The sequence below is a fragment of the Nilaparvata lugens genome, chromosome 1 (genome assembly GCF_014356525.2).
Source record: "Nilaparvata lugens isolate BPH chromosome 1, ASM1435652v1, whole genome shotgun sequence".
Lineage (NCBI taxonomy): Eukaryota > Metazoa > Arthropoda > Insecta > Hemiptera > Delphacidae > Nilaparvata > Nilaparvata lugens.
Genome location: NC_052504.1, coordinates 84,822,042 through 84,846,362, shown reverse-complemented (window position 1 = coordinate 84,846,362; position 24,321 = coordinate 84,822,042). Strand labels below are relative to the sequence as shown.

The 24,321-nt window shown below is 33.5% G+C and overlaps 1 protein-coding gene across 6 annotated transcripts in view; it reads right to left on the bottom strand.

The window, feature by feature from the left end:
• Window positions 1-24,321, bottom strand: part of LOC111056082 (protein phosphatase PP2A 55 kDa regulatory subunit) — a 91,011-nt gene that overhangs the window by 8,451 nt on the left and 58,239 nt on the right. For 2 of the 6 annotated variants that reach the window (XM_039419172.1, XM_039419181.1), the window contains exons 3-8: window positions 19,555-19,594; window positions 12,036-12,353; window positions 7,906-7,971; window positions 2,840-2,937; window positions 1,900-2,065; window positions 779-891 (exon numbers count right to left, since the gene is read on the bottom strand). In XM_039419172.1, the coding sequence (XP_039275106.1) occupies window positions 779-891; window positions 1,900-2,065; window positions 2,840-2,937; window positions 7,906-7,971; window positions 12,036-12,102 (510 nt within the window). In that variant the 5' untranslated portion in view covers window positions 12,103-12,353; window positions 19,555-19,594. Of the gene's footprint in view, window positions 1-778; window positions 892-1,899; window positions 2,066-2,839; window positions 2,938-7,905; window positions 7,972-8,168; window positions 8,370-12,035; window positions 12,354-19,554; window positions 19,595-24,321 lie in introns of those variants that run through there. The other 4 variants (XM_039419176.1, XM_039419187.1, XM_022343410.2 and 1 more) reach the window with 3 other exon arrangements.

The window sequence follows — 24,321 nt, the reverse complement described above, 5'->3', positions numbered from 1 at the left end:
ATTCTTATGGAGTACTTGTATGTGATTCAACTCACTGTTCATTGAATGAGTATAGGCGAGAATGTGACTGTACTGCTAGATAATAAAATACCATGAGAATATCACTGTTCACAGATGGATGAGCACAGAAAAACTCATTTTTTACAAAAAATATATTATCATAACTTCAAGCGTCGAAATCGACACGTCGATTGGAATCTTAGACATTGGCAACAAAACATTGAAGATATAATCGTTAATAAACACTCTACACTCTAACGTGATACATATTCGATTACTTTGAATCCTAAAAAAAGATAGCATTAACTGACTAATCCAACACTGATTAAATGAGTGACTGTTCACAACAACCGATTGAAACAGGATAAATCCAGTTTCAAATTCTAGAAACTCATTGGAATTGGAGCAATGCTTTTTTATTACGAAATGTATTATATTTAGCTATTTTTTTATAAATTGGATAGATTAAGGTGCAATTCCATAGCGGGACGTGCGGTTAGAGTCACCGTTCACATAACCTATAAATTCATTAGATTCGATGACTCATAGGATTTTATGTTGTATGAACGTTATGGCGGCAGGAGTGTTGGCTACTATATATTGCTTTCACGATTCATATATCTAATGAATCATCAAATCTAATAAATTTATAGGTTACGTTCTCTACTAGCCGCGGCGACTCTAACTAAGCGACTCTGGTCGGGCGTCTAGAGACGCGCGGTTAGGCGTTTCGAGACGCCGCTAAGGAATTGCACCTTGAGAATTCAAGAGTACTCACCCTCAGGGCAGTAACACAGGAAGGGTCTCTCATTTGACCGTTCTCTTCTTTAGTGTTATAACCTTCTACCTTCTTGTCCCTTTCCGAGACCTTCCACAACTTGATTGTTTTATCTGGAAATAATAGAAATGGTTCAAATTTAGTTAATAATGTCGTTTTACACAGGAAATTACTCATAATAACGAACAATGTTGATAATATCTCAATCTCAACATGAGTAACGTGATGAAAGACTTGCAAGCACCGAAAGTGAAAATTTGATTGAGTGGGTCACTTTGACAATCGTAGTATTATAAGCCCAAGCAGATGATAGGAAACTGAAAAGGAATGTGTTAAGTATGGTTAACTGACTGAGAGACATCCTATTAATGAAGAAAGTAACTGGATTACAAATTTACGGAATATGATAACACGGTTGACGCATCATCAGATCTGAACTACCAAAGTGATTTACTTAACTATTTCCATTTGTAAAAAAAAGTACTAATTGAATTATTTTTTCCAATTTGTGATAGGTTTACGTAGGATGAAAGCCCCATCAAATAGACTTTGGGATGAGTGGAATCGTAGCGCAGATAGTACCGCGCGGGACCTGTAATTGAAAGATTGTGAGTTCGAATCCAGCCAAACATTTTTTTTCTGAGACTTTTCAACTTCAATGAAGTTCATCCACGTAATTTTGACATAATAATACATTTTTCACATTTATCAAATAAATGTGATTGGAAAAACGTTGATTTTCAGCATGAAACTAAAAAACTATAATCCATTAGTGATTTTCACAGACTCATTCATAGCGGTTACCCCTGCTCGTTAATATAATACAGATTCAACTTAAAAGACATGAAAGTAGCATGATAATTAATGCTATTTGTATCATGCAAATTAAGGTATCATTTAAGTTACATAACATCATTTAAGTGAGTAACATAACCTTTAGACTGTGTATTCCAAATTAAGGTTTGAAGCAGTTTTGGGCAAATGCTTCTTGTTTTTACCTGGATTGTATTTGCATATGAATAAATGGATAATAGTAGATACAATTTAAATAATTGGAAATAAATGCTCATACCTCCTTACGCCTGTCATACTGATCATTGTAAATGAAGAATATAACTAACCATTGGTGGAAAGTAGAAAGTGGGCTTGATTTTTCCTCTTCAGCCATCGAATTTTGTTTATTTTTTCCTCAATTTCCAAACTCTTGAGGTAGTCAAACTCAGGCTCATGACTTTGGAAGGTACTGTACACATTGTATTCACCCCGCCTTGGGATGCAGTTCTTACTCTGAAAAAGTTGACGTCATCGGTACCAGAATTTCATCAAAACACAATACAATTTCGTAAAATAATTTCAAATTGCAGGCACAACATGAGGAATCGCTTATAATAATTGATAAGAATATTTATGAAATGGTCATGACTGAATGGGACTAAGTTTCAGCTAGAGAGAATGGAATATTTTCAAGGCAATAACTGGTGAGCCCCCGGGCTTGTGAACTCGCTCATGCCGCTGATATTTTGTAAATCGCTGAAATCTCCAGTTGGAATCGATTTACATATCAGTATCCCGCATGTCTTTAACATGCTCTTTTCCTCTCTCGATTGATTCTATCTATAACATACATAACATATTGTAATATTGAATCACGTATCCTCCTTTCTCACCTTATGAAGGATGAAGCAGATAGTCATTTATATTGTACAAAGAGCTCTGTGTATAATGTGACAAAATGATGGTGTTGAAAATATTGTCCAACTCTATGTGTATAATGTTTCAAAAGGATTTTGTTGAAAAAATAAAGTTGTTTGATGTTATCGTCAAACATACAAACAATCCCACACAAACGGTCAACGACTCGAGCCTCAAGTCAAAAGTAGAAATTCGCTACGCTCATTCAATAAAAGATATAAAATATTAATTTGATTAGCTATTTGAGCAAGTTTGTTATTCTTGAATAAGAGCTTGACATTGAAACATTCATCTTCTAATAGGAACGAAGGAGTGAAATTGAAAAATAAGAATGGAGAAGGATAAGAAATGAAAGTGAAATCTACTTACAACTGGATCCCTTTGGAAGATAACCACCCGTCCGCCCTTATCACCAGTGGCAAGCAAATCACCATCATGGTTGAACTCCACACAAGAAATAATATCAGCTGCAAAAACGAAAAAATTAAATATTGAAATACATGAAAATATATACTAAATATTAAAAATACTAAATACAAAAATTATATTACCATCATTTCGAGCTCAATTATATTAATATCTCACGTTAAATTCGCGAGTTTATTTCTAATGAGAGAATTGTGAGAATTATTGCTCAAGTATTGACCTTTTGTTATTTTATTCCAATCACATAAATTGTGATTGAGTGTAATGTATTTCGAAGGAAAGGAAAAAAGTGAAGACTGTGCCTAAAGTTAATAACTTAGTCAGGAATACTGTTGAAACTACAATACCGAACTGTAATTAAAAAGTCTGATTAAAATTCAAAATCAAGAGCCTGATTGACAGTGATTACTCTCTATATTGAACTTGAAGAATCATATTTAAAATAGTTACAGGTGGTTGTCAAAAGATTGTCAAACATGAAAATGAAGTTTAAAGTCAATGAAACTTTAGTTTAGTAATGTTTTTACGGATTGGATATTCAGAGGATAAACTTGATTAAAATGTGAAATGGGAATGGTTTAATAAGGTGGTATATTATTGGAGGTGACATTTTGATTAATGTACTGTTTTTAGTCCTTTGATAGTTGTTTCATCCGACTATTAAGATGCTCATATAATATCTGACAATGTTATGTGTTAAAAAGAGTAAAATAAGTAGTTGGAAAGAAAATAGCAGCAAAAAAATTGCTGGAATCTGGTTGATATCTATAACGAGACAAGAAATCAATACGGCTCTAGGGCAAGTAGACACAACATATCAATTCCAACTGTCTCTAGATGCATGCCATATTAACTGTGATAGAGCATTCAATGCTCTGCAGAACAAAAATCAAAACTGTGAACGCCAATTGACAGAGTGGATAAATTGTTAGCTATAATGTGAAGAAGTTGGATTCAAGCCAGCATTTCTTTCAATTGAATCAGCATTGAGCTGCCAGCACATGTGATTTCTTATTCACAACTGGACATTTGAGAGACACCGTTACACAAGAATGATAGGAGCCAAACACATTTTCAGTCAATCTGCCACAACTTTTCTAGCAAAGACAAAATTAAAAGTATCAAGAAAAATTCTTCTAAACTAAAAATACTTTTCAAAATTTGTTCTTAGGGAACCACAGAGATATAAAGATGTTAGACTTAGAAACAATAATTATGTTTCTGTCCTCTACATTCATACAATAAATTCATATTAGGCTATGTCGAATATAATAATGGAAAGAGTTGGATTTAGCAAGTATCACGGTGTTGAAAGAATTCCGAGTAGTGTTGAAAAATTTTTAGTTGAAGATCATAGAAGTAAAAAACCCACATATTGAATGATGGTACAACTCAGAAATCTGACGAAATACTCAGGTGAAAGACCTAATAGCCTTTGAGTTGATAAGTTTGAAATAGACGGTGCAATATTGTTTGAAAAGAAAGATACAAGCCTATAAAGATAAGTTCCAGCACTTGAAAAAAATTTAAGTTTTTTGAATTATCTAGTAATGAGGTGAACAATTCTCAAACAGAATATAAAATAATGTACATTTCTTGATGAAATTTTGGTCATTTATTGCTTTGATATGAAAAGGTGGTTTGTATCAACAATAAAATAAAATCATTCATGCCATTCTGATCCAATTAATTTGACCGGAGAACGTACACTTTATAGACTTCTGTCAATAAAATGACCGATTTATTGAATAATAATTTGTAATAAACCAAATACATAATAATCGTTATACTAGATAATAATTGCAATCGAACTAAATATGATTAATGTTAATCTTTATCCGATATTAATAGATTGTTTTAACTGTAATGAACTCTCCACAACCTCTGGGCTGTTTATTTAAAATAAAGGTTGAAAGCAGATTTGGGCGAATGCCTGTTGTTTACACCTTTATTGTGCACCTATTGTTTATGATTAAAAATAAATGAATAATTCAAAGGATTTATGATTATGTTAGCATCTAACTTGAGAGAGGTTAGATTATATGCAGCATAGCTTAGCATACACATCTATGATTTAGTTCATTTTCAGATGAATAACGATCAGACAAATAACATTCTACTTCACCTTATCTTATAACCGTATTTTTTAATCATTGTTCATATACTCAACTATAATGGATCTCTTTCAATAGTGTCTAATTTAAAGTAAATAAATTGGTTCTTTATGACTATATGTTCTATGATTTAGATCATTTTTCCAAGTAACAGTAGTCAAGGAAACTAAATTTACATCACTTTAAGGGAAGTCCATAATAAATCTTAAAGCACATGGCACACTGTGCCGCACTTCTCAAATTAACATTTACATTAATAGAGGCGAGCGGGCTCCGATGTGCACATTCTAACTTACTTAGACGCCGCTAAGTATTCAACCAGATAATTTTCAATTTAGGATGTGCGGCGCAGCGTTTGTGCTTTCAGCTTTGGGCTGCACTTTACTTTGAGTGCAGCAGTAAACACTTATATCAAAATATCGAGTTCCAGTATATATTTCATACAACCTCAAGTTATTAGTTCAAATTATTTTGTTGTTATTTTAGTTTTAGTATATTAGTTCCAGTTTCGTTTTTGATATTGTCAATACTGAAATTTAATTCTACCAATATTGAAATATCATTATTACTGGTTCACATGGATGCATGTACTCTAACCTAAATTGACCTTTGCTAACATTTTGAACTAAATTTCATTTTATTCCACCACTTAGAATAACATAAACTAGATCCCATGTTAACAAAATCGAAAAGAATATAAAAAAATTGAATGGTTTTTGTTTGAAATAAGAAACTGTATACTTCCTGATTGCTTTTACATAGGCCTACTGTGAGTTATCACAATTTTAAACGTTTAAGAGCTAGGTATTCGATTGTAATTAAAATTTCTATTTACCCTCCTCCATTGCAAACAGATGTGCAACACTATATTTTAGAACCATATGTAATCAACAGACTACAGGTATATTGTGTCTTAGACGGGCTACACACTGTTGTCGCACGACACGCGTCTTAAGACGCGTGTAGTGTCTTATCAAATTTCATGAGACATGCATGTATTTTGCATGTCTCGTGATTTTCGGTTATTACAAAGCTGTATTACAGACTCAGCATGAGAAGTGACAAACAGTGCTGGCAGTAGACAGTGGCTGGAGCGCATGCTCAGAGTGATCGCGCAACATGTCTTATCAAATATCGCGCGACACCTGTCCGATACACAGGCGGTGCTTCGAACATCTGTCGCAAGCAGTGAGTAAGCTCTGATTTTACAACACAGGTTGGGTTCCTATGCGACTTGCCTCGGACATGAGATTTGTCGTAGACATCATGTCTACGACACCAGTGTGTAGCCCGCCTTAATATAGGTAGTCAATTTGTATTTTTAACTAGCTGGCCCGGCGAACTTTGTACCGCCAATAATATAATGCATCACATGACAAACTTTAGCTGGATGCACACTTGAGGAGGTGCGATGCGGGATTTTATTTATATAGATAATTTTCCAATTGCAAAATAAATAATTTACTAACGATTAATTTTGAACACCGAAGACAGCACAATTATTCGAAACAAAGCAATGTCTTTAGAGCATGTAAGTCTTTAACCTGAGGCCGCACTGCGTGATGGTTACACACACAGAACAGTCATTTTGTTTTTAGTCTGGGCGTTTGGAATAAAATACATGAGCGGTTATGGAGCAGCACACACTCTTGTCTACAATTTACCGACGGCTGTTGTATGACGCAATGATTATAACAGCTGATTTATATTTCTGTGTGTGGCCAGCTCACAAATCTTCTCCCATAAGGATTACATGTAAACTATGTAGGACCTTAGGAAAGAGTCCCGAAGTCGAATTATAAATTTGATAGGCCATAAACCTGGTCCTGAACATAACGAACACAACTAAAAAAAATCATCAAATTCGGTACACACATAAAAAGTTATTGAATGTCAAAATTTGAGGATCAATTTTTATTTATATAACTTGGATTTTGAAAAAAAAAATTACCATGGGTTTGGGTGCCACATGTTCCGCACCAAAATTCAATTGAAAAGTAGCCTACTAAGTATTTGCCATTTATTAAAATTTATCAAAAACTCCTAATTTAGACAAATACGCAGTAAATTGCAATGATAAACTATAAATTCCAAACAATAACACAAAATCAAACATAAAACAAATTAGCCTATATTTTGCCTACAATCATATAGTAAGGTACTTTTTTTCAACATTTTTTTTCTCTTGCAGTCTTAGCAAAATTGAACCCATTTTTCAACAAGCTTGTTAATTCATATTCTGTCTGTGATAGAGATTTTGTCTCAAACACGTTTAAGCTAGTTCTGAATTACTGGTAGTAAATAAAAAACATATTTTGTATAAGCTATTTTTATTGTAGCTCCAAAGTCTAAAAATGTGATTAAATAAAGAGGTGAGTTTAAAATGTGTAGTATTGATAATGAATGTAGCCTAGAACCATAGGCTGAACTGATTCATTGATGAATATTTGGAAAGTGCTAACTCAACTGGATGTAATAATAAAACTTGATACAATAAGCAAAACACAAAACTATTTCGCGTTAAATTGATATCCCATAAAAAGAAATCATGACTGAAAATTTGAAGTAGGCCTAACCTTCAATTTCAAGCTCAAATGATGGATGAAAATACAAATTTTGCATAAAATTTTATTGATACAATATTTTTTCATTCGATGTTTTAACTCACAACTAACTAAAGCGTAGTAGAATACCAAGCCAAACATGGGATTTAGGTTATAGGGTCGACACTCTCAAACTTAACCTAACATGTGGTTCTATTGCTAAGTTAAGTATCTTGACAATATGATAAAATTAGTCAATTAATGCCTATTAAAATAGGACTAAAGCAGTCAATGAAACATTTATTAATAATTTTAAATTTAAATCTGGAAGAACAATCAAGCTTCAGCTCACCTTCCGTCACATCGTCCTCTAGCGTCCCTTTCACCTGCGAAAAACACCACTGGATGTCACCATTGCCTGAAACCATGATTCAATTCTTAAAACTTGCAAGTGATAAGACAAAAATAACCATAATCAAAAATTTGGATATAGTTTATCCTTTTTACAAAATTTGAATCCGTTTAGCCGTTATGCGTATTTTTCAAAGCAGGTAGTATCGTAGTATAGCGTAATAGTAAACCATTAAACTAGGCCATATCATAATAGATCCTCACCGGCCATATCAGCCAACCAAAGCACGAATCAAATTGTTTATTCCGATAACCTATGTCAATTTCTAAATTATGCACGCATTTAAAATCACAGACAACTCAAAAGCACAGTCACATTTCAACAAAATTTACCAAACGTAATGGCGGCACTCACGAGTGTGAATCCAACAGTGTGACGTCACGAATGAAGCGCAGTAGACAACTGCACCGACAAAGAAGCTACTTTTATCATAGAGAAGATTTCATTCTATAAATTTAGCGTTTTATCTGTTTAAAGTTACTTTATCGTAAATATTTTCATATCCGATTCAATTTATCTATCATTGACTTGATTCTTTCAATCAATTCATTCACTTCCAAGCATAATAAACTGAACTTGCAACTTAGAGTCTATGCTCAAAGAGGCGGGAAACACTAGCCAATTACGGAACAATTTGAATGTGCAGACTGCAGAGTTTTACAGCATGCATTCCGGTTATAGGTCTATTCCACAGAATGAAATACGGCAATTATTCATCAATAAATTAATAATACTAGATAATGGATTATATTATAAGCTCTATGAATTTTTATAATAGGCTATAAAAATAAATAAAATATTCAGGCGACTAGATTGTACAAAATATGCCTAATCAATGTAATAAAATAAGTATGGTAGGCCATACTATTATTATCAAGTATTTAACTTGATTATCTTAAGCCGCGTCTACACCAGAGTTGTCAACTAAGTGTTTTTTTTTAATTGCAGCAATTTGTTATCAATAAATTGAAAAGCATAGCAACATGTTGTCGTCAACTTGTAGAAATCCCTATTTCAACAAAATTTTTGTAACCCACTCAGTATTTTTACAAAAAAAATTAACAACTTTTGTTCTGAATGAAAATGAGTTGCAAACCAGTACCACTTATATGAAGCATAATTTTGAATTAACTTTTCTCAATATATCTGTTTACTGGAAGCATTATTAATTATATAACTAGAACTCCTTCAAATGAATAGAAAAAAATGTATGGTATGACAAAAGTTTTATACAGACGAGGGTTGGGTAATCATAATTTGGAATTGGAATAGCAGTTACACACTCAGTTTTGAACGAAACTCAACCATTATTCTTCCAGGGCGTACTCTTAATGCTATCTGCCATTTTCATACAGTGGAAGAAATTGTAACATTACTCGTTTTTCAATTATTTTAACGACACTGCAGTCCTCTTTTTTAAATAATAGTTATTAAAACTAGTACTCAAGTGTGTGCACTATTAGTATCATAGTATTAAAAAGTAGACTTTAGTGTAGTTTGAAAACACATTTTTAACTATCAGTTCGTCATTGAAAGTGAAATAGATGAGTATTATAGTTTACGTACAAACAAAACCTGTGAAATGGCATTGCCCAGCTCTGTATCTATCATTATTGAATTTTATTATTCCTTTTATAAGGTACTTGTATTCACGTATTGGAATGTAGGACTAAGATAGATAATGGAATCTGGGTTGTGCTTTATATTGCGAAAAATAATTCCCTAAAAATACTATGTATAGATGTAATAATGTATAGAGTATAACCAATCCTAAACTTTAATTCATAATAAAAAATTAATTAACCAATTCTAAATCAATCAATTTCACTCATACCATTTTTCATGATTCTTTTAAAAGGGGTAATTGATTCTGTACAGATCATTTTTTAACATCCATCCTAATCGTAATTTTGAAACCAATGTGGTAAGAATAATACAATTTAGTATTGCATAATTATTATATGATAATTATGAATTGCTTATACTTTGATGTTTGATCTATATTAAAATATATTATATGATAATACAGAACTTATTCTTAAGATTGATAGTTATTGTGATGCTTGATTCGTTGAGGTGAATACTAGTAGTTAGGCCCACTAGGAAATTTAATCATGTAATAATATAGTACTTTTTATGCTAAGTTGCACGAAGTGGAGATCAGCACTTCAGCACATCAGCACATGTTAAGAAGGTATATGGCACCTGATTCAGGATAGTGTTGATCTCGGTGTAGAAGCATAGAATGAACAATCTATTTATTTCTTATTATGTTTCCTCTATGGTAGAAGTCACTATAAAAATCTCAAAGCTATTAAGTTTTAAAATTAATTCATTCAACATATTACATCATAATTCAATTATTTCAATGCATTATAGTATTAAAGAATGGATGAATATGATAAGAATCAAATCAAATGACAAAATATCAATGACATAGTCTTGATGAATGACAGAAAATTTTCCTTAATCCTTAATCCTTAGAGAGTTATTTGATTAAAATTAATTTAAAGGTGTTGCAGTTGCGACCCGATAAACTTAAAATACAGTGACACTCAATAACTCAAATCAAACAGGTAGAATATATCAATGCATAAAACATAGGATAATAAAGTGTAGGATATAGTTTTATTGATTTTTTGCATTGACGATGAGTTGTAGGCCTACCAATTATGATCAATTTTCTACTTTTAATCTAAAGTTACCCTGACCCCTATAAGCTATAAGCACAGAATACAGCATTTTTGTATTCTGTGCTATAAGCTATACTGACCCCTCATGAAAAATTTTGATCTCCCTTGTGAATCCCGTATGTGATTATATTAGTTTTTGAAACCATCTGCATTAAACACATAAATTGAGATCTGAATTTATGTGATCTGAAATTATGAACTATATACACAATATGTAACAAGGAATATCTTGTAAAAAATGAGGTAAATATTCTTGAAGGCTGGTCCTTCTTCTTCATATTGGTGAATCGGATTCTTATTAATATTATTTTATTTTAGTTCCTTGAAATGATACAGATTGAATGATTGATTAAATGCAATTATTAGGGTGGAGTTAGGACTCTCTAGTTCCTCTCTGCTACACAACCCTAAACAGAGAGGGAAAGAAAAAAAAGAGATAGAGAGAGAGAGAAAAAAAGTTGACTATTTTGTATCAAAAGATTGATTTTGTGACTTTTAAGAACTTTCTGCTACATTTCGGTTTGTCAGCAGGGTACGAGGGTATCTGAATTGAAATAGTTATTTGTGCAACTAGTGCGCAAAGTGACAGTTTGCTGCACCGAAAGAAACGTTTACGCCTGAGCCGTAGGCGAGGGCGGAATGGTTTCTTGAGTGCAGCAGAGGAACTTTGCGCACGTATTTCACATTAAGTTTTTCCTACAGTTACCATTGAATATGAAAAGTGGGTAATTATGGGTAAAATTGCCTGAAATGCTTCAAATGTAAATCTGTGTAATTTTATTATTAATAAATAAAATAGAATGTAGTATGTGTGTTTGAATGGCGGCTGTGTGCTGTCAACTGCTGTCATCCACCACAGTCCACCCCATCAAGATTCTTATAACGTGCACCAGTCACTGTTACCAACTTAATTTTGATTTTGCTGCACTGGTGCTCCATATAACCTACTAACTATTTTGCGTTGCCATGTTGCAAATCTGGAGTGCAGGAAAAATTTTTCCCGCACTAGAGCGGAAAAGTGATTCTTTGCGTTCTGTAATCAGTGCAGCAATGGCCACTTTTCAACGTAACTGTAGGAAAAATAAATTTTCCTTATTCAATAGATGTTGAAGAAAATAATTCTCATTCAATTTGGAGATCTACCATAATACCACCTTCGCTACTGAACTGAACCTTCATTTTTTTCATTGTTACAATTTTGACATTGGATGCTACAGAATAGTTTTTTCTGTCAACTTTATAATTGAATTTTAATAAATTTATTATAATTATTTGTCCAAATTCACTTCACATTCTTTATAAATTTGACTGTAAAATTATCCTCTCGAGCTCTAGAGTGTTCAAATATATAAATGAAAATTTATCCCCAATAATTACCAGATCGTTTGTTGACGGCAGTGTTGATCATGTGTCCGAGCTTAGTGAAGCTGGATTGTCGAATCATATTTGACTTGAGCACAACCCTGGCGGCAGGGATGAGGGGGATGGTCGTGTTGCCCCTGGTCAGGGGTTTTCGGCGGGGCGAGGGGGCGCAGCCCCAAAGCCCCACCACGCCGGCGTGCCGAATTGTGATGATGAGCTTCCGACTGATTCGTGATCTCTTGTCGCACAGCTGATAGCAGGCGCTTCACTCCGGTCTCAACCAAATTCACTTCAGCCAGAAACAGGAGTCAATGTGGCTGATCCAAGGGCAGTCTGTAACAAAAATAAGGATTTGATATTTGATTTATACAGATCACAAAGATGTATTAACAAAGATAATGGAGCAGTTGATTTATAATAAACTAGCAAGAACCCGTGCTTCGCAAGGATCTATTTTAAAACTTGACAAAATGAAAACTTGACGTAATGAAATTTTGAAGAATTGAGAATAGGCCTATAACCATCCTTGGTTAATTTAAGAATCTATAAGCAAAATTTCAAGTTAATTAGTCCAGTAGTTCAGACATGATGATGCGTCAAACATAATTTTCCTATCCCGTACATGCATAAGCCAGCTCTTTACTTTATATAATTATTATAGATATAGTTAACGACTGCAAGAGATAGGACTGTGGAACAGAATAGTGGTGAAACTATGATAGCACCAGAAGTGTCTCAAACACAATAGTAAGTACTACATGAACTTTTTGAAAGTGATTTGAAAAAATTTTAAAACAACAGAGCCGAATCCTTATCATTCTACCTTCATTTAGAGAGAGAACAGAAACTTTAATAGGGGGGCTAATAATAATAATTTATCAATCCATTTTAAAGACATATGTTTTCGAAATTTTCGGCCGAGCGGCTACTGAAGAACGAAAAGATGATCATGATTCAAGATCATATTGTGATAATATGATTTAGCATCCAAAGTTACCAGCTGTAATAAACATATCACCCTGTGATAAATTATTGTGTACTGGTATTAAAACGGTAGTTTGGAGTTGAAATGTAGTTGATTGGTACCAGCTGTTGATAATGGTTCCTTAGAAGACCTATACAAATAATATTATCACTCCCCTATTATTGAGAAACTGGAAAATGTTGAAAAAAATATTCACCTAATGAAAGAGAGTATATATATATATATATAATATATATATATATAATATATATATATATATATATATATAATATATATTATATATATATATATATATATAATATATATATATATATATATTGTATAGTATATATGTATATTATTAATATTGCATTCATTAATTACTGAAGAATGAAAGAATAATTAACAATTTTTTGAATTTAGCTTAGCTTATATTCATCCTAAAATGGAAAAAATATGGAATTCTGTGTGATTCATCATACATCGCATATTTCCTGGACCATATATCGACAATCTACAGCTATGAAAACATTGAATATTTTTCTTTGAAACACTGATATAACTTTTTTTTTAATTGGAAACTTTACTGATAGATTTTACTACCAATTGATTGAGAAGAATTATATGTTTTCGGAATAATGAATGCTGCATGACTAAGCACATAGGAAGTCCGTATTGAGATGTAAATGAACATGTTGATTGTCAGATAAATTTCAAATAAAGTCAAGTGTAACATGAGATACATTGGCGGTACGAAGTTCGCTGGGTAAGCTAGTTGTAAATTAAGCTTTATTATTAATAGACATTGCTGAAAAAGACAGGCTCAATCACCAGGAGTACTATAAATCTAGGAGGGACCAGTAAGCCATTAATTTTGAGTAGTTCAATTACTTCCATTATGGACACTGGATACATTATGGACAATCTATATGTATGAAAGCTACCGTACAGAATAAAAAATTTTTGATTGCAGTTACCCCGACTACTGTATTATGAATAACCATTCGGATCAAATATAAGGAATTACTCGCATCTCTCATCAAATCATAATTTTTATTCACAAAATATTAACAAAAAATATATTTAATAAGTTATATTTAATAAACTCACGGCTAGTACTCAAGTTTGTCTTTTTCTGGCCGTGCTACAAATAAATGTAGGTATATGTTTGACATTTTGTTTCTGTAATCTTGTTGTCTACTAAGAAAGTTTTCAATGTGATTTTTGATGGCAATAAAATTTGAATTGAAAAAAGAATTATCAACAAACTCCTAACCAAAGAAAACCTTTGTTCTCTGTTCTAATCAGAGTGTATGAGACTCCATATACAGCTGATAGAAGGCGCAAACCGAACTGGCCAAGCATACACCGATGGAACAAACACGTGGTAAGCTCGCGCTCTCAACCAACGCAAAATCAATTCGATCAGCTAATTTATGAAATTGTTTTAAGCTTTCCAATGATTACAACATATGTTAGAATATGATGTGTCAATTATCTCAATTCATAAGGAGTTCACCTTACCATAAGCTTACTTAATAGGATCCTTTTTCATCCTTTGAAATCCTTAGAGGCAAAATATCTCAAAATCCGTTCTTAGTGCGCATCTAGCATGTTTGAAGAATATTTGTGCAAAGTTTTAAGTCTGTATGCCAATTAGTTTGAGCTGTAGTATGATTTTACATCAAAATTTTCGAAAAGTGCCCTCTCCTGAACCCCCCTGTGCTCCTGATTGAAAATGTTCTGCGTAGATCTGATTTTTTTCGTACCTGAACGAAAAAGTTCCTCATGACTTTGCTGTGCAATGAACGGTTAAAAAGTGAAAAATTTGGGGGGCCCAGCTCCCTCAGGGGGGGGGCAGATTTCTGAAAATCCTTTTCTAGTGGATGTTTTGAGGCTACAATAAACAATTGTGCGAAATTTCAAGTTTTTAGGCTTAGTAGTTTGGGCTGTGGTGTGATTTCAGTTTGTCGGGGCTTAGCCTTTTAGATATAGGTAGAAGAAGAAGAATAAGAAGAAGAAGAAGAAGAAGAAGAGAAGAAGAAGAAGAAGAAGAAGAAGAAGAAGAAGAAGAAGAAGAAGAAGAAGAAGAAGAAGAAGAAGAAGAAGAAGAAGAAGAAGAAGAAGAAGAAGAAGATAGATTATTATGTTGCTTTGGCCTGTGATCTGTATAAATGTCCTGTAACAACTAAAGGTGCGTCCACACATGCCGAACCGAACCTCGAACCGCGCAGCAAACCGTGCATTCCTCCGAACATCTTGCCTTTCAACGAACATGAGCATATGTTTCATAAAGTTAAAAATCAGCTGTATCGTATCATTCGCCGTACAGTACTCCGAACCATTCGCCGTGACGCTTGCCTCTGTTCTAACTGCTCGCCTCACCTCACTCCGAACGCTGAACTTTTCAGCCAATCAGAGCCTCAATTACAATTCGCCGTGCAGCTCGCTCCACAATATTTTGGCTATCCATCACAAGTGGAAAACATGCGAACATGAATACAGAAGTATGGGCAATTTTTTATTTGATTAAATTCATGTTTTGAAGAATTCATTGTTACGAATGATAAATTGATAGGAGCTTATAAATATTTTCTAATTCAAATGAAATTACTTCTGAAAAAAAATAATGATTGGATAAATACCAATATTGAATTATTGTTGACCAAGAACTCAGTACATCGACAATTCAGTCAACTAATTCTGTATTGATAAAATTATAATAATTTTCTCTATTGATAATCAATTTCATCAACTAACTAAAAAAAGTACTTCAATTTTCATGAATTTATTAATAGAATTATATAAATCCAAAGTGTGGGTCATATCTAAATTCACAAAGAGTTCGATTCTTGTTGGCAAGATAGATGTTATTCAATGCAGAAATCATTGTTATTTTACTAAAAGATAGGATAAGTTGAATACGGTAGTTTTCTTTCAGGGGGAGTTCTGACAACCCACAAAACTCATTTTTCATTTGAAGAAATAATATCAAAAAGGTGCATAGGACCTTACTTTTTTGTTCAGCTTGCCAAAATACCCCTCATTTCAATATTAAAATTTCCGACTGACTGTACAGTGAGTTAATCATTCTATCAAGGCTTGAATAATTTTGAAATTTTAACTAAATAAAAATGGTAGAGAATAATTATCATGTAGATATCAACACCTTTATTTAAATACATATTAACTGCATGCGTTTTCATATTGCCGATACAGCATTGATAAAACTGTAGACTTTTATTTAGCAGTCTCAAAAAACTTTTCTAGCTGAAAAATTAATAATACATGCCACTCGTAGGCTTATACATTGCATCAGGAAAACGAAGTTCAAAACTATGGTTTTCCTAAACATATGTTTTTGAGATAATTTCTTTGATGCAGCTGTTTCACATTCACCATTATAAATTATACAGTTTGTGAAAATAAAAATATTTATTGATTACCAAAACAATACTATTATTATATTAATGATAATAATTAATTATAAAAACAATACTTTTATTATATCAATAATAGCAATAATATTATTAAACATTTTATCAATTATCAGAACAATTTTATTGAGGTTGAGTGGAATCAGGTAGAAAGCAATAATAGAACAGATGTTCTTTTTTGAATTTCTATCATATTATTTTGTTATTTCCAATGATTACAACATATGTTAGAATATCACATGTCAATAAATAAATTATCTCATTTCCATATGGCACTCACCTTACCATGTTCATAACCGTACTTAATAGGATCCTTTTTCATCCTTTGAAACCCTTAGAGGCAAAATATCTCAAAATCCGTTCTTAGTGCGCGTCTAGCATGTTTGAAGAATATCTGTGCAAAGTTTCAAGTCTTTAGGACAATTAGTTTGAGCTGTAGTGTGATTTTACATCAAAATTTTCGAAAAATGCCCTCTCCTGGACCCCCCTGTGCTCCTGATTGAAATTTTTCTGCATAGATCTATTTTTTTTTTCGTAGCTGAACAAAAAAGTTCCTCATGACTTTGCTGTGTAATGAGCGGTTAAAAAGTACAAAATTTTGGGGGGGCCCCAGCTCCCTCAGGGGGGCAAATTTCTGAAAATCCTTTCTTAGTGGATGTTTTCAGGCTACCATAAACAATCGTGCAAAATTTCAAGTTTTTAGGATCAGTAGTTTGGGCTGTGGTGTGATTTCAGTCTGTCGGGGCTTAGCCTTTTATAAGTATATAGAGAGAGAAGATAATTTCCAAATTGAATTTTTTATACAGCTATTTTGTATCTTTCAACTATTGTTATAACTTAACTGTCAACTATAACTTTCAACTATTGTTACTAATGTTATAGTTTATAATATTGCGTTTAATAATTTCATACTTTTTCAAATTAAAATTCATTCAATAAAAAGCACATAATCGAAATACATAAACAATACGATAAAAATACAAAAAATAGCTTCATAGTGGGATGTGCTAAATACTGTAGAATGAGAGAAGAGAAAATACTTAAAGAGAAAATACTTAACCAACTATAGTTTCCCATGTAATGGGCTGGTAGAGGGTTTAATAGTAAGGAATGGATGGCGAAGAGGTGTGTGAAGAGAAGAATGGGGGAGGGAAGGGGGATAAGAGAAAGAAAAAAGAGACAAGTATACTGTCTGTATTGTAATTTTTTTGTTTTTCAAATAAATTTAGATTTTGAATTCAAATTTTATTTACCCTTTAGGGTTTAGGCTGGCCATAAAGTGATTAGGATCCTAAGACACCCTACATAACATCAATGATTAACTGTATTTATTATTTGTTGATTGATGAATAAATATAATATCCATTTACTCACATTACATGTGTTTAATTTGGAGAAAAATTGTTTGGAATACAATCTACTCTTCCACTAAAAATAGAGACACATCATCTCACTATTTATCAACTCATCACCCTCTTTCAAGAAAACATTCTATAATTTTTGTAAATATGTTCAGGATAAGTGATTTCGGGAACCAGCACTGAATAGAAACTAAATCTAATAAGTTGAAAACTCCCTTTTTGGAAATAATCTGAAAACTGCTTTTCTGGCCTAGAAATGGTGATGTAATAAGTTGTTATTCTAATTTATTATACTGGTAATAAGTTATTACCAAGTAGATCTAATATTGATATAGTTGTCATCATCTGTAGATCTAATCTGGTCACATAGGCCTACTCATGAGCACGATTAAAATAATTTTTGTTCAGAGAAGAGGAATGCATTAATTGAATAAATCGCAGTTTAAAAATTGGATAAGAAAACTTTAAATGTGAGGAGAATTTCAATTTTACATATTTATTGGAATACTTTTCTTGGGAGTTTTGATTTTGTAGATAGAAATCTCAGATGGACGCACCATCACACATCAGACTCAAGACAGAGAAATACAATCACCAAGGAGTTGATCAAATAATTATTCACAATGAATTTCTCATTATTCTATTCAACGGAGCTTGTTTGAAAACAAAGATTTTCTTGCGTATCCATCATTTGAAAATATGAAGCAGAGATTTTAAAAATCTTTAATGAGATTGACATTTCCTAAAATCTAAATACTCTGGTAGTAAGTTACAATTATTCTAATACCATAGCTCAAAATACTCAAAAAACCTTATTCTATTCCAGTAGATGCTAGCTAACAATAGACTCAGATAGTTATAATAGGAGGGAACTTAATCCTGCCTCATATTATATTATCTATGAAGGTAATACTGATACAAACATTGATTGTATTACTAGTAGCTCTGTGAACAGTAGACCTCGCGCAGGTATAAACCACAGTCTCCTCTAATACTGTCCATCAGAGTAAATTCTGTCCTGTCCTGTCATGTCTGTGAGATATCGGTGTATAAACGACGAATGGCTGTTGGGTTGTTGTATCGACAATGCTAATAATTTGATGTAAACAGCAATGCTTACCATCATCAAAAGCTTACCGAGTTGAAAGCTGAGAAAAGTCGGGCGAAAATACTATCCTACTACTACTTCAAGTTATCGTTATTGCATGCAATCAATAGTTCATTTAATAGTGCATAAAAATCGCATTCAATGAGGCATGCAATTAATAGTCCACACAGCAGCTGATTTTTTACCAAGTTACATTGAGATGTTGAATTGCATGCGTCATTGCATGCTAATTTATGATGAATAATTCTATAGTCTGATTTTTACTTCAATATTGGCGAATGAAGGAGGCTCCTTTTCCTTTTATATTATCCTTGAAATGCAAAATTTTCAAAAACCTTAATACGTCGACGCGCAATTCAAAAGGAACATACCTGTCAAATTTCATGAAAATCTATTACCGCGTTTCGCTGTAAATGCGCAACATAAAAACATATAAGAGAAATATAAACATAAAGAGAAATGCAAAACCGTCGACTTGAATCTTGAAACCTCACTTCGCTCGGTCAATTATTTTTTAACACATCGGGGTGGAATTTGAAGATCTGTTAATGAATAGAATATATAAATATATTGAAAGCATCAATATGCTTTTAATATCTGAATTCTGTAAAACCATGCGGAATCTGAATTCATGCAGAATCAAAAATATATCATGGTCTATTACCTGTCAGATATTCTTTTTGAAGAGCCGACAACATCACCACCTGTCAATGGAAAAATCAATTAGAAAAGAGTGAAGCCGATAGGAATCAGTCAGCCTAAGTACTACAGAAATATTCAAAATTCTCAAGAGAAACTTCAAAATATCCCAACAAACTCAGCGCATGGTATGAACAATGAAAATCTATTTTCATTACAGTTCGTCAAGATTCAATGTACCGGTACTTACACCCGAATACCACTTGATCATTTCAAGATTATTAGCCAATAGTGATGACAAATTATGAACAAAAATGAATCCTAGGAACACAAAACCGTAATCATACATTACTCCATATTCATCATAGTCAATGTTTTCTTCAATTCTTTCTATTCTTACAATAAGTACATCATTACTTTTTCCCTGAGTAAATGGTGTATTATTCACTACCGTATCCTTCTCTAATTCTAAAGGTGCGTACAGATATACGCGCCGCGAACATGAGCAATTCACTTTTAATCAGCTGATGCCAAGCTTTTTATATCTATATCTTACCGTGTCTGTAAAAATACAGATATAGTCAGCTGATTAAAAGTGAATTGCTCATGTTCGCGGCGCGTATATCTGTACGCACCTTTAGATACATTTTCATTAAAAGTGGTGGGGGGGAGAGTCCGGACCCAGGGAACATCCCCCCACGTGAATACGCCTATGGAGCCCTGAAACAATAAATATTCAGATACAGGCAATATAAAGTTGAATGATTCTTGTCTGTGAAGACTATCTCAGAGAGATAGACTCCAGATTTTTGAACAGTGATTCTAAACCTTGACTTCGGTTTATAATCAGTATTCAGATCTCTGTATTCTGTATTCAGATCTCTACTGCTGTTAAATTTCAATACGGTAACCTGAATATGATACGGATACAGGTTATTAATGTACCAAGGTGGAACTGCTACTTTCCTTGTACCGACTGATGTACACTTGTCAGCTTACGGTTTAGTTGTACAGTATAATCAACAGAACATGAAGCACCAGTATCTGATCATTCGTCGAGCACACACTAATCGTAGTGTGGCCTAAATTGCGTCAATTAACAGGCACTGATCTCAAAGTGTGATTTATGCGAGTGGAGGATAATTCATACTTCCTGACTTACGAAGGGAATCTAGAGGAAGTAACACTGAAAAACATTTATAACACTATTTACGACATGCTGTTGACCCCTCTACAATGTTTACCCACCTCTTTCTCTTCCCATAAAAATGCTCCGCACCATCCTTGTCATCACTCCTCCATTTTCAAACAGTCTCTCTCTCATCTTCTCGCTTTCTCTCTCTCTCTCATCGATAAACTGTAAACACTCGACAAGCTCTTTCGCATGAACACGCACTATACTTATTCATTTTAAACTGTCATCATTGATTGAATGGTAATCACTGATGATATTTTATACGGAACTCTGACAGTTTAAAGTGAATCTCACCACAGCTAATATTCTCCCATAAATAAAGTTATTACTCTGAAGCCCTCTTTTCATCTTCTTTTCATATTTTTCATAACCATGCCCATATACTGTCATCCATTCTCACTTTCATTGGAAGCTTATACTTTCATTTCCATCTCATTTCTCGTTGAACGATGATAAAGAAATCTCAAACTCTCTCAAGTTTTGTTGCAATATCCTATATCAAACTCAAGTACCTCCGCATTCCTAAGAATTTCATAATCTGCTATAGTGCTCTATATCTGTATATCTGACGTGAACATAAAATTTCCTTCATCCACTTTGTTGAATTAAACCGATATTTAAAGAATTCTTACGCTTGGTACTCGAAAAAATCGTATCAACAAGCTTCATTCGTGTGACTCTTATATGGTTGGAAATTTTTAGCTCTACTTCCATAAATCCTTCACATATTTTGAAGTGATAATAATGGATGATAAATGGATGGCGTATTCTTCGAGGTTTAACATGAAAGATGTAAGAGGTGTAAGATAAATGTGTGTTTGAGATGAATGGCTTTCGAAATAGAGTTGAATGATTTCATTTTGGAATTAAAGCGAGCTGGAGGGTACCGCACATGTCAGTTTTATTTCCCAGTTGATCTAACTTCTAAAAGAGTTTCAAATAATATGAACTACAGTAGGCTAACTATATTACCCATAGTGTAATATAGTTACTGTAATATGAACAGCCCATGTATTACTCACTGCATGACTATCAATTTAATGATTAGAAAGACGTGTAAATCTATTAATACTAGCCGGCAGGCTCGCTTCGCTCGCCATATGCGTCTAGCCAGGGGGCTCCGCCCCCTGGACCCCCGACTGGATTGTCCAAAAATGAGATCAGCGGGCTCGCTTCGCTCGCCTGCATGTAGACCTCAGCGGAACCTCTGTACCGAATTTGATCTCGAAAAACACCTGTTACTATATCGACTCAACTCAACTTAATGCCAACCTGACAAAATTTTTACTTTCCTTGTCCTATTACCATCGGTAAGGAAAGAATTGCTTTCCGAAAAAATCTGGTGTGGTACACTCAAGAATATTACGGAGCTCCTGAAATTATCCCAGAAATGAGACTCATGCCAGTTGATAGGGCTAATGAATAGCTATCCATGGTATGAATTTGAAGAAAATCGCTATGCCGTTTTTGAGAAAACCGTGAAAAACATGGTTTTTTAGTCATTATCCGCCATTTTTCTCAAGAATATTACGGAGCTCCTGAAATTTTTCCAGAAATGAGACTCATGCCATTTGATAGGGCTTATGAATAGCTATTCATGGTATAAATTTGAAGAAAATCGTTAGAGCCGTTTTTGAGAAAAACGTGAAAAACATGGTTTTTTAGTAATATATCCGCCATTTTTTCCGCCATCTGAATTGAATTTTATTGAATTTCTTATTGTCGGATCCTCGGTATAAGGACCTTAAGTTTAAAATTTCAAGTCAATCGGTTAATTAGGAATGGAGTTATCGTGTTCACAGACATACACACATACACACACACACACACACACCACACACACACACACACACACCACACACACACACACACCACACACACACACACACACACACACACACAGACCAACACCCAAAAATCATGTTTTTGGACTCAGGGGACCTTGAAACGTATAGAAAACTTGAAATTAGGGTACCTTAATTTTTTTGGAAAGCAATACTTTCCTTACCTATGGTAGTAGGGCAAGGAAAGTAAGAAATTAAGGTACCCCAATTTGTAAATTTCTATACGTTTCGAGGTCCCCTGAGTCCAAAAAAGTGGTTTTTGGGTATTGGTCTGTGTGTGTGTGTGTGTGGTGTGTGTGTGTGTGTGTGTGTTGTGTGTGTGTGTGTGTGTGTGTGTGTGTGTGTGGTGTGTGTGTGTGTGGTGTGTGTGTGTGTGTGTGTGTGTGTGTGTGTGTGTGTGTGTGTTGTGTGTGGTGTGTGTGTGTGTGTGTGTGTGTGTGTTGTGTGTGTGTGTGTGTGTGTATGTGCGTCTGTGTACACGATATCTCATCTCCCAATTAACGGAATGACTTGAAATTTGGAACTTAAGGTCCTTCCCCTATAAGGATCCGACACGAACAATTTCGATCAAATGCAATTCAAGATGGCGGGGTAAAATGGCGAAAATGTTGCCAAAAACAGGGGTTTTCGCGATTTTCTCGAAAATGGCTCCAACGATTTTGATCAAATTCATACCTTGAATAGTCATTGTTAAGCTCTATCAACTGCCACAAGTCCCATATCTGTAAAAATTTCAGGAGCTTCGCCCCATCTAGGTAAAGTTTGATTTTAGATTTCCAGTTATCAGGCTTCGGATACAATTTAAACAAAAAATTCCAAATGGAAAAGATTGAGCATGAAAATCTCTACAATTAATGTTTTGTAACATTTTCACCTAAAATTCAAAATAAGCTCGAAATTCGAGAAAATATTATTATTTCAATATTGCAAACTGTTGGCAATTGTTGATTCTATTAAATCATTCACTATGAAGAGATAGCAGACTTCGTGTGTCTCCAGCGTTATAGTCCTGTCACCAGCTGGCTCAGATCTTTGAATAGTAGTCTTGAGATGCGCGGGAACACTAGCGTCAGGTGATTAATTTTCATAACGGCAAGGAAAGTTGTGTGAGTGCGCCACACCAGATTATTAATTCAGTTACCAGAACAACTGTTTCGAAGAAGTACTCTCTCCAGATTATAGTTCTATATTAACATAATGGTATGGACATTTCAATTATAATTTCAAGATATTGGAATAAGAAGAATATACATGCTAAAAGACGAACTTTAAACCCTTAAAAACCATCCTTAGAGTTGAAATATCGCCAAAAGATTTCTTAGTGCGCCTCTAAAGGGCCAACTGAACATACCTACCAAATTTGAACGTTTTTAGTCAGGTAGATTTTTAGTTCTGCGAGTGAGTGAGTGAGTGAGTGAGTCAGTCAGTCAGTCAGTCAGTCAGTCAGTGAGTGCCATTTCGCTTATATATATATATATATATATATATATATATATATAGATTCTATATGAATTTGAATAAAACTCATCAAAAATTGTTTTCCTCTGAACGAATTATCTTTCTGAATAAGTAACTTATGAATATTGCACGATTGGTATGTAATTTCATGCTAAAATACCTAATTAATTATACCCATTCACTTTCCTAAATAACGTGACTAAGTTATTGAATATATAGAGTCCTACAAAGTAGATAAGCCTATCTAACAAAATATTATTGAATAATTTATAATGTTATCTAATCTCAGACAAAT